The sequence below is a fragment of the Myotis yumanensis genome, unplaced genomic scaffold (genome assembly GCF_028538775.1).
Source record: "Myotis yumanensis isolate MYYU_CA2020_CCGP unplaced genomic scaffold, mMyoYum1.0.hap1 SCAF_13, whole genome shotgun sequence".
Classification (NCBI taxonomy): domain Eukaryota; kingdom Metazoa; phylum Chordata; class Mammalia; order Chiroptera; family Vespertilionidae; genus Myotis; species Myotis yumanensis.
Window position 1 is genome coordinate 30,180,054 of NW_027223764.1, and position 12,718 is coordinate 30,192,771.

The following is a 12,718-nucleotide window of genomic DNA, read 5'->3' on the forward strand; positions in this document are numbered from 1 at the left end:
AAAGGCCCAAGCCTTTTTTTTTTTTTTTTTAAGTCACCCAATGGGAGACAGCATGATCTAGGCAACCTATTAGGAAATAGGTGATCAAATAGTACTCAGCCAATGAGGAACCAGAGGAGGGACTAAATAAATAGGCTATGTTCCCTGCCCCACGTGCCTTCCTGTACAATGGGTGCTCACTCTTGAGGGTGTTATCAAAAGTCCCATTTTCACCATGCTTCTGTTTCCCAGTCCGTCATTTGAAATTCGGGCAGGTGAGCTATTTCTCACACTTTCAAGTCTCTAAGCATATTAGAGGTGTCACCTCAGAGCATACATAAATAACTATCTTTTACTCTCACTTAATGAATAATTCATTTTAATAATGCTCTCCTTGCGCTGCCTTTTCCCCAAACATATTCTTAATAATGCCCTTAATCACTATCCATATTTTAAGCTAATAAAAATAGTTTTATTCATTGATATGTCAGTCTCATCTTTTAGTCAATTCTATAATATGTCTCCTCTTCCCCTTCCTACACATAATACAAGTTTAAAATTTACCATTATGCATTTCATGCTAAGCTAAAAAAAAAAAAAAAAGAAAAAATTAACTTGCATGTATGGTAGATGAAATATTACCTTACCCCGATATGATATAGTAAGTGGTACAAAAACCTCTTTTATAATCCTGGCTGCTTCCCTATGTTTTAAATCATCTTTCCATCAAACACCAGAGCTTGGCTGGCCCTGATTCAGTGCTGTTTCCAATAAGATTTTTGCTGCTCTAAGTATGAACTGAGGTCTGCTTAACTCACTTTCACTCTGATTCAATTTGGAAAGGGGAAGAACACAGGCTTCGAGGCTAAAGACAGAACTTAAAAATGTTCACCATTCAAAGATTGATTACTCTCATCACCTCCTAAGGTACCTGCCTCTTATCACTGTTCCACAAACACACTGCACATTGTTTCTTGCCTGTTTGGCTCCTGTGTTTTCCTCTGCTTAGAGACTATCCTCCTTATTTAACATTCACTGTGAAAATCTAACTACCCTCCTGTGCCTTGCAAATTCTTTTCCCTCTAGGAAACCTTTCATGGTTTTTTTTTACCAATTGAAATGTCTCCTTCCTTAGAATTCACATGGCGATTTGTGGTTTCCTAACTGAATTATTATAGCATATACTTGCATCGATACATTGCTAAAATTTTATCTCTCTTCCAACTTAAATAGAATATTTTTTTGCATGAAATTGCTTTCCTGGGAAACACCTCTTTTCCAGCCTGAAAAACCTACGGATCAATTGAAGGGAAGAAGGTCTGCAGAGGTTCACTAATACTAGAGAAACATTCTATCCCATACTGTTTACTCATCTCTCTTTATTCAGAAATCCATGTGTCCACTCAAAGACATTGCTCATCACCCAGATAGTTCTTCTTATGTAGCCCTTTACACATCCTTATATGACTCAGTTTCCCACCTCACCTTTATCTCTACTGCCAAACGTTCCTTCTCTAGGATCCTCTGGAATTCATAGACCATCATCATCAACACCCCCTAAGTACTACTGTGGCTTTCTGATTCCTCTCGCCCAGAATCTCTCTCCCATAGAAGACACTGCTTTCTACAGCTTCTCAAACAGTGACTCACATATTTTACATAATACAGAGCTTAGCAGTAGATAGATGGTATCTTTCTGTCTCTCGATTGCTTCTTCTAGAATATTACTCCATTCCCTTTGCCACTTCTACCAATTCCTCTGAAGCAAATGCCATCACCAGATTATATCACCCGCTAAATTATCTTCTACAGCCTTCCACAGACCTCTTTAATGACCCCCTTTATCAATGGAATATTTTAGCATTTGGCTTATTGTTTTTTTTTCTCCATTACAATATATTATTAATATTATATGTGGTCATGTAAAAATCCATGGGGACATTCTATTCACAGGAGCATGTGACAGGTGACCACTCCCTCTCTTAACACACTTGTTCTTTACATGATGAATGGGTTCTGCATTTTCCTAGTGAATTCTCAGTATCCTTTGATGGGTCTCTTCCTGATCTCTTAGTGCTGAGTACCCAGGAAATAGTCTTTGGATTTTTCTATCTACACCCATTTTCTAGGTAATTTCATCCTGGCCAATGATTTGTCCAACTGCCTAGTTAAGAACTACGCTTGCATATTGAGAAAACCTCACCAACATATAATCTCCAAAAACGCACTCTTGATTTCTGCCACCCTAGTCATGGGGGAGCAATGGGGACCTATTCAGAACAAAAGCCTGTCATTCTTTTTTCTTTTCTTTACTCTAGTGTCTCAGGTAGAACCCATCAGCAAATTCTTTTGACTATCATTTGACTCCCTTCTCACTATTTCCTCTGTCTATTATCATGTTTCAAGCCATTATCAAATCTTGCCTGGAAAGTAATGCATTAGTTGGTTTCTATTTGTGTCTGCTAACACTGCTACTAGTTTCCGCTCCCAACCCTGTACACATGCAGATTAATCCCTTTATATTGGACTAGACCACCATCGTGCAGATTCAAAATCACGCAGGGCCGCCCGCAGCAGCCATGGCCGCTGACAGTCTGGCCCTGTCTCCCTCTCTGGCCCTTGAAGCAGCTGTGGTCCTCCTGGTAATAGGGTAATAAAGGCAAACTATTCATATGTAAAACTATAGGCAATCAGCTGGATTTGTTCAGGGAATTTTAATTTTAATGTGTGTATGTTAATGGATATTTTTAAAAATTGGTTTACTAAGAACTTCCAGAAAAAAATAGAAAACCTGAAATGGAGAATCTAAAATGTTATAGTTTCTAAACATTTTCCCCAGTGCAAGGTAATATTTATAAATTTATTTCTTAGTAAGTAAACTACTGTGAGTTCATATACTGCCAACCATGAAAAAATTTTTAAACATAGTTGATAATTAGGAAAAATGGAAAATTATCAACTTTAGTTTTGGACATTGTATTTTTTAAATTCTAAGTAATTTTTCCTGATCTACCCAAGTTTTTTTAAACTTTTAGTACTAAAATTAGCAGTGTTATTTTACATTTATATAAGTAGCATTGTGAAATTTAAAAATTATTGCAGAAATATAATTTCAGAATATATTACATTATTTCTTCTATTAGAAAATGACAATTAAAAATCTATGAAGAAAAAACATGCATTTTAATATCTTATTCAATGTAAAACATCATAAATATTGTATTTTTTTTGTAGTAAAAATAAAATGCAAAAACGTGCTTAGTAGTTGCCTCCTAATTAATCTGTATTTAGTTTGGCTAACTAAACTAATATATCTCCAAGTTAAATACTTTGTTTAAAGCAGAATAAGTACTCAGTTAATGCATACATGGTTTTAGTTTATATGAAAAATTGGTTCTAATTTATTTGCAAAATTTAAGGTCTTGCTTTTACTTTAGTTCTGTATCTTAATAAATTTGTTCATACCTTAACTTTGAGCACAGAATCAAACATCCTTGCATCTTCCGATACACCTCCAATGTAGAATTTTTTCTGAAACACTGGGGGATGATCATTTTCATCCTGAATCTCAATATATACCTTAGCTGTATTGCCTATAAGAAATAATACATTTTTATTAGTGGTTACTTATTAGAAAAAATGCACTGGAGTAAATACTTATTGTACTTTATTTTTTTATTCCTCAATGGAAACAACTTAAATCAAAAAGTTATTCCTAAGTGACATGCCTGATACCACAAAATCCATAATGATGCTTCAGACATAATGTTAAGTTATTGCTATTTCTTTTAATGAGTATAGTCTGATAATTCATTTTATTTGATTTAATAGACACTAAAGTATTGCATTCAGCTAATTTTATTGGAACAACTGACCTGTTCATATTTACAAAGACTTCACACACATTATCAATTTCACAAAAGTGAACAAATATATAAATACCTTGTGAAATAATAGAAACTGCCATAAACAAAATATACATTTTTTATTCTTAAGTATAAAACTGGCAATGATATTACTCTAACTTACATTAAATAAATGTTTTTGTTTTAGATTTAATGTAAGCAATGGTGCTTATTTCTGCAAAAGGAAACCAAGTTTTGTCATGCATTAGAGGCTATCTAACATTCACTGCAAAAGATGCAGTTGGAGAGATGATTGCCATATAACCCATAGATGATAGGTTTTGTAACGTAAGCAATAGTCAATATTTAATACATTTCATTATCAAATATTAGAATCTTACCCCCTCAATCATCACACCTTTATTATTATTTAAAAAAATATATTTTTATTGATTTCAGAGAGGAAGGGAGAGGGAGAGAGATAGAAACATCAATGATGAGAGAGAATCATTGATCAGCTGCTGCCTACATGCCCCCAGCTGGGGATCAAGCCGGCCACCCCTGGCATGTGCCCTGACCAGAATCTAACCTTGACCTCCTGGTTCCTAGATCAACACTCAACCAACTGAGCCACGGCTGGCTGGGCAATCATCACACCTTTAATTAGAAGTATAACACTTGTCACTATTTCAAGAATGACCCTTTGCAAACTAGGTATAACGAGGAATAAGTGGCTAATTATTCTGCAAAAAAAAAAAAAAAATAGATTCAAATTACATATGTATTCTGATGTATTACTTAAGTGAACATCTCTCATGCATTCCAATTAGAATCAAATAGTTGACAACTGATCTACAAGCTACTTATCATGGACACTCTAATATTGCTGCTTTGTACTATCCCTAATTATAACTAATTAACACCAATCTACTAGCACAGGGGGTGCATCACGAATGCACAATATAACTGTGTTGGTTGAGTAAATGAATGATCTGCATTATCTTAGTGAGAATTTAAAACAGGCTGCTTATTGCTTGCCCTGTGATCAGAGAGACAAGAGAGTTAGCCCCAAGGTTTTACCCCTATCCTGCTGCTACTCATTTACTTTCTCTCCTACTAGTCTCTTTCCCACCATTCCTGAACTGGGAGAGCTAGAATCAAGAGAAAAAAAAAAATGTGCTAGGTCAACAGAGAACAGGGCTAATGGCAGATTATGCTTCTCTATCCTACAGCCAGGGCTTGGAATTACACCCTGGTGAGCCACCAACAATCAGAGTTCATCTCTAGAATCAGAGGAGCTAACAGCTCTAAATTTAATATTTTTAAAGGAAAGTAATCTTAAACGATATCACCTTTCCGGTAGCTGTTTTCATGTTGTTAATAAATGACCACATTAGCTATGATCCCTATTTGCAGTACTGAACAAGTAAAGGTTATTTTCAACTCACTGTAAAGGAAGAGATTTATGTTCTGTAGCTCGCCTACTTTTCTCCTGGTACTTTAGAAAATGATCCAAGAAGGTTAGGCCCCGGCATAAAAGTATTACACCATTAGGAACAATTTGTGCTTTTGGAAATCTTTTAGAAAGCTATTATTTCCTTATGTATTGGGAAAACTAACGTAAGAATCAGTGTTGTAATTTATAGCAATACTTATAAGCTATATAAAATATTATATGTATACATTTTATAAACGCCAGAAGAATGCAGTAAAATATTTTAATATTATTTTAGCAGTTATTAAAAATCTCTAAAGTCATCAATTATAGAAACATTTAGATAAGTATGTATTTACACTATAGATATCCAATGAACCTGGGGGGCATTCTGCTAAGAGAAATAAGCCAGACACAGATAAGTACTGTATGATCTTATTTATATGCAGAATATTAAGAAATAGAACTGCTAGAAACAGAGTAGAATGGTGGCTCTCAGATGCTGGGAGTATGGGAAATGAGGAGATGCTGGTCAAAGGTACAAACTTTCAGTTATAAGATGAATAAATTCTGAGAATCTAATGTATACCATGGTAACTATAGTTAATAATACTGTATTGTATACTTGAAATCTGATAAGAAAATAAATCTTAAATGTTTTACACACACACACACACACACACACACACACTGCAATAACCATGTGAATTGATAGACGTGTTAACTAATTTGATTGTGGTAATTGTGTGTATGTATGTGTGTGTGTTTTTTTGTGTGTGTGTATGTATGTATATATATAAATCATATTGGACATCTTAAACATATACAATTTTGTCAAATTTACCATCTATATCTAGGGATTATTTGGATGTTACTAACTGAAAATATAAAATAAATGTTGGCCAGCCAAAAAAATTTAATATACCCCTAAAGTTTAATCACTAGATCACATTCACTTAGGTATTCTATTCATTATTATACAATGTGCATGGCACTATAGATTTCCTTGGTTCAACCACTTTCACTAAGTGTGTGTAAGTACTAAGAACTTTTTCATGATCTTTCACTAAGTTTGAGCTTGAATTATTTCAGAGGCAAAAATTTGGAAGAAACTCTGATTGAAATTCCTTTAAGGCAGTGGTCGGCAAACGGCAGCTGGCGAGCCACATGAGGCTCTGTGGCCCCTTGACTGTGGCTCTTCCACAAAATACCATGTGCGGGCGCGCATGTACAGTGCGATTGAAATTTTGTGGCCCATGCGAAGAAGTCAGTATTTTGTGGAAGAGCCACACTCAAGGGGCCAAAGAGCTGCATGTGGCTCGCGAGCCGCAGTTTGCCGACCACTGCAAGGGAATCAACTTTTCTATCTCCTTGAGTATTTGCAGATTCTTTTTTGGCAATGTCATATCCATTACTTAAGGCAGTTGTGAAGCACACAACAGAAAAGAACGATGAAAGGGGGGAAGGAAAACGTTGGTGATAAAATGTGTAAGAGAAAATTGTGGGAGGAACAACATAAGAGCCGAATGTCCTGACAGTCTCCCTTCCGGTTGGGTGAGACAATGCAAACATCGGAAGGGAAACCACGGAGGGTAAAGAAAATTACACGCTGTGAGAAAGATTTATTCAGCAAGTATTTTGATTAAAAGACAAATGCATCTTTCTATGCATTTGGGGGCAATGTACCCCAGTTCCCTTCCTCTGTTGACATTCGTTTTCCTTAATTTTGCGAGAGAACCTTTTCTTTGGGCAACGCCAGTGAGCCAAGAAGTCCCAGAAGTAAACCTGAGGTGAGGGAATATAAAATACCTTCTTGAGATTTATTAGTTCAAAGAAAGAGGAAATAGAACTGCTGAGCTGTAAGCTCAGGAAAGGAAGTACCAGTCAGAATAGAAATCTTCTATTGATAGCTCTTCTGTTTTATTTTATCATTATTACTTTAAATTTATCTTTATTGTTGGAAGTATTATAGATGTCCCCCCATTAATTCTCTCTACCCCCACACCACCCCAGGCCTTCACCACACTATTTAGACATCCTAAACAAGGTGCCCCTAGACCAGTGATGGCGAACCTATGACACGCTTGTCAGAGGTGACACGCAAACTCATTTTTTTGGTTGATTTTTCTTTGTTAAATGGCATTTAAATATATAAAATAAATATCAAAAATATAAGTCTTTGTTTTACTATGGTTGCAAATATCAAAAAATTCCTATATGTGACACGGCACCAGAGTTAAGTTAGGGTTTTTCAAAATGCTGACACGCTGAGCTCAAAAGGTTCGCCATCGCTGCCCTAGACACTTGAAAAGAGTAAGTGATGTAAAAAATTGTATTAATTTAACTTGATTCTATGTTTTTCAAGACCAACTTTAGTTTTGATATTTTTTTCTCCTTTGCTTTCAATAATTAATTCTTTTTTTTTTTAATATATATTTTATTGATTTTTCTACAGAGAGGAAGGGAGGGGGATAGAGAGTAAGAAACATCGATGAGAGAGAAACATCGATCAGCTGCCTCCCGCACGCCCCCTACTGGGGATGTGCCCGCAACCAAGGTACATGCCCTTGACCGGAATCGAACCTGGGACCCTTCAGTCTGCAGGCCGATGCTCTATCCACTGAGCCAAACCGGTTAGGGCAATAATTAATTCTTTGCTATTAGTTTTCTCTTCCTACAAAAGCCCTATTACAATAGATGAATCAGTTTCTTCTATTCACTTGACAAACCTACTGACAATATTGCATTAGCTTCTCAAAAGACTTTCTGAATAATAATCTAAGGAGTGGCTCTCAACCATGACTGATTTTGCCCAATCGGAGATATTTTTCATAGTAATAACCGCAGAGTGTGGGAAGATGAGGAGAAGGGCTATTGCAATTTAGTAGGTAGAGGCCAGGAATGCTGAGAAACATCCCATAATGAACTAGACAAGCTCCAAAAAATTACCCAGCCCCAGACTATCAGTAATGATGAGGTCGAAAACCTTGAAAACCCCCAAGTTAATATAAGAGAGAGAGAGAGAGAGAGAGAGAGAGAGAGAGAGAGAGAGAGAGATTGGAGGAATTAAGATAAAATGAAAAGATTGTGTAATATATACTAGTAATAACATTCTTTCCTGAGGCCATCTGCATGCACATGACTTCAATGTGAGAATCAATTAAAATTAGCTAAAATTATTTTATCCTATATTGGTTATCACAATTTGACTAAATTATTTATAGCCAGAGGCTCAATTCTGTTTACCTCCACTCCTGTCACTGATTGCTGGCTTCTCCTCCGGACATTCCCTCCATCTGAATGTTTTGAACTTTAACTACATCCATCTCTAATTATTATTAGCATATATATATATCAAATATGTATTTGCTGTTGTACTTAGGAATACAAGAGCTTAGTCTGGTTATAACACATACACTAGACGAGATTATAAAACCTTGAATGTAAGGGCTATGCTTTTCTTATTTTATATTCTTCTTTGCCCTATTGTTAAGTAGATATTTTGAATTATAATTATGGTAAATGTTCAATACATTCTCCAATGATTCTACTGCAGAGAACTTTCAAAAAACTTGGTATACCAAACTTACATTTGTTACTCTGCTGTTGTCAAGAGTTGATGTTAGTTTCTCATTAACCCTTTGAGTGCCAACCAATATCCTAGGAACTATGCTAAAATTGCCAAGGCATTTTTGCTGATTTTACAGCAGTTTAGGAAAAAAATTATGAATCGCAAGTAAATGAAGTTACATGTTCAAAAACTTAAGGAAACCTTTACTACATTTGTTTTCATCTTTGACATATATTGTTTGCTGATTGTATTATAAAATACTAGTAGAAAAAAAATTTGAACATATAATGTTCAAATAGAGGGACACCCTTCTCCAATATCTTTCACAAAATCCTCACCTTCACAGCAAGAATTGACATATTTAGCAATGTCATCATCACTAATAAAAGCAGACTTAGACCTGGACACCATTTCGAAGCTTTAGGGCTACAAAATCTGAGTAAACTTCATAAAATCGTAGTACCTGTAAAAAATTAGGCAGATAAATGCCAGTGGTCAATTTTAGAACTACAAACATTCGGCATCATAAGTAACCTGCACTTAGGTGCCATCTGTCAATAAAGAGTGAACTACTAGCATCTAATAGTGACACTGCAGGAGGAGCACGATAGCGCTCCTGGCACTTTTGGCAAAAGACAGAAGGAAGCGCGATCGATCGTGCTCCCCGGCACTGTAGGGGTTAAATCCCCTCCCCCCGCCCCCACATCTTTTTATGCTGCTTTTCCTTTATACTACAGAAATTTTTTGATATTTGCAGCCATAGTAAAACAAAGACTTATATTTTTGATATTTATTTTATATATTTAAATGCCATTTAACAAAGAAAAATCAACCAAAAAAAATGAGTTCGCGTGTCACCTCTGACACGAGTGTCATAGGTTCACCATCACTGGCCTAGGTCAAAGACGAGGAATTCCCCATGTACACTGTGTGACCTCATACAGGTTTCTTACCTATTCTGAGCTATAAGGTTTCTTCTCAATAAATTAGTGATCACACAGTAAATTAAATGAGCAAATACATGGAAAGCATTAAATACATGGTGGCTTCACCATTTGAAATGTGACTCAGAGCTTACTGACTGACTCTCAAGATAAGAAAAAATATTAGTAATATTATTATTATAATTATCATTATCTTTATTATTATCATTATCAGAAGGAGAAAAAATAGCAACACCATGTAATTTAAAAAAAATATTTCCTAACACTGATTTACCAAAGACAGTTGTTTTCATATAGGATATTACATAGGCAATATCAAGTAATATAGCAGAAAATATGTATATTTTTACTACAAATAAAAGAATTTAAATAGTAATGAAATACTGTTAAAAGTGCTTTTTAAATATCCACACTTTTGTTTAGATGGCAAGATTACAAATTTATAGAACTCAATTTAAAAAGTCAACAGTCTTTGAGGAAAACAGACATGCACTATATACTATTTGATGTAAATTTATTCCACTGACATTACAAGCCTAAGAAGAATCATTTTACTGTAAAATGAACTGTAGCTGAGAAAAAAAATGTTTGAATAGACCATTAAATACGCTGTTTTTTTGACATGTTGTTAAAACCAGAAGTATATTTTCTCTAAAGTTATTTTATTTAAATAGAAGTAATGATTGACAAATTTGGTAAAATATATAAATAACAACAACCAAAAAAAAAAAATCTCATGCAGCAACAAACCACCACCAACAAAAAGATTGTGTCTTGGTAATGCAACTTACCCCCCCTTGGAATGGTACATTGCCTGTAGGCAATATTGACTGTCATACATATCTGTAAACACACACACAACACACACACACAGTCAAAAAGAAACCTTATGTTTTTCTCTTTTGAGACTATAACATTTAATTAAGGTTAAATGAGTTCATAAGGGTGGGGCCCTGATCCAAAAGGATTAGTGTCCTTAAAAGAAGATAAACCAGATAGCTAGTACTCTTTGTCTCCCTCCCACTCTCTGTTTTTCTCAGTGTGTGTCTGTCTGTCTCTCTCTCTCTTCTCTCTCTCTCTCTCTCTCTCTCCCCATTCCCCCAGGTGAGGACACAGTGAGAAGGCAGTCATCTGCCATCCAGGAGAGGAATCAACAAATATGAATCCTGATATTACCTAGATATGGGACTTTAACCTCCAGAACTGTGAAAAAATAAATTTTTGCTGTTTAAACCACCTAGTCTATGATATTTGTTATGGCAGCCTGGGAAGATTAATACAATGATCCTACTAATTAATTAATAACTGAACAGTTCCTGAGCTAAGTGCTTTCTGTGCCTTATTTCAATTATCCTCATAAAAAATACCATGTTATTGATTACCCACATTTTATTCATGCACATAATGGAGCTTAGAGAGATTAAACAATGTGTCTAAGATTACACAACTAGGAAGATTCAGACCCAAACATCTAGCAGCATATACTCCTAATTATTTTACTTTATGGCCTTCATTCAATTTGGGTAATTTTAAAAATCCAATGTAACCCATAAGTTTCTCTAAAGTTTGAGATTTACGGGGGATTCCAGGACAGTTTGTGTCAACCAGCATAAAAGTTTCATTTACACTTAGGTATTAGGTGTTTAGGTATACTTCTGTGCCTAAAAACACTAGAACAACTATCATTTCACTGGGGAATTTCTAAGGTTTTATATATTTTATAAATGCTCTAAGGCCGTGGTCGGCAAACCACGGCTCGCGAGCCACATGCGGCTCTTTGGCCCCTTGAGTGTGGCTCTTCCACAAAATACCATGTGCGAGTGCGCACATACAGTGCGATTGAAACTTCGTGGCCCATGCGCAGAAGTCAGTATCTTGTGGAAGAGCCACACTCAAGGGGCCAAAGAGACGCATGTGTCTCACGAGCCGCGGTTTGAGAATATTGAATGACAGAATAATGCCAGGGAAAGCAAGCCTACTTCTCAACTGCATCAGGAAAATGGTTGAAAGACTATGTAGATAATCTGTTTTAAAATTTAAACTCCTCAAAAGAAGAGATTCTCTATATCGCTTGTTGAAAACATCCTTGATTCCTCCTTCATGAGAACTTGAGGCAAAGTAGAAACATCATGGATTCAAAATGAGAAATCCATTTGGTATATTTTGGATGATTTTTGGATAAGAACAAAGGCCTGCTTTCTCATCTATAACCTGTTGAAAACAATAAGATTATTTTGGTGGCTAAATGTTGTAATAAACAGGTATGTGCTTATTATCACCATACAAATTAAAGCATTTAGTTGTTATCCACAAAAATTAAAAATTGTATTGGCATACATGCTATTTCAAAACATTTGTGTAGTGAGCAAACTATGCAAAAGTAATTTTTAGAGTATTTACATATATTACTTATATACATAAGTACTCTAAGTATATATTTAGATAAATATATAAAACTAGGGGCCCAGTGAACGAATTCGTGCATCTTGAAAGGAACTGTGGGCCGCGAGGCTGCGGTGGACACAGGGGCGGGTCTTGGCCCATCCTTCTCGCCCCTGCCTAGCCCCTCCTGCTGCGGCTCTGGTCCCGTCTGCTGGCAGTCCCGCTCCTGCTGCTGCTGCTCCCACATGCTGACGGCGCCGGCCCTGCTTGCACCCACTGATGGTGCAGAGCAATTAGGGCTGGCGCCAGCAGCGGGTGTAAGTGGAGGCTGCTGACCTGATCGCCCCTCAGGAGCAGGGAGAGGTGTAGAAGCCCTCAGGGGTGACTGGGGCTGGCAGGCACTGCTCACACCACTGATGGTGCTGAGTGATCGGGACCAGTGCCAGGCACCAGCAGCGGATGCGAGTGCGAGTGGGGCTGGCACTGGCAGTGGGTATGATCAGTGGCTCCTGTGCTGGCAGTGGGTGCAAGTGGGGCTGTAACCAGCAGCGGGTGCGAGCAG

General features: G+C 36.4%; 1 protein-coding gene across 1 annotated transcript in view; it reads right to left on the reverse strand.

Annotated features, from left to right (window-relative positions):
- Window positions 1-12,718, reverse strand: part of PCDH15 (protocadherin related 15) — a 632,895-nt gene that overhangs the window by 81,752 nt on the left and 538,425 nt on the right. The window contains exon 26 of the mRNA XM_070432784.1: window positions 3,445-3,572. Within this exon, the coding sequence (XP_070288885.1) occupies window positions 3,445-3,572 (128 nt within the window). The remainder of the gene's footprint in view (window positions 1-3,444; window positions 3,573-12,718) is intronic.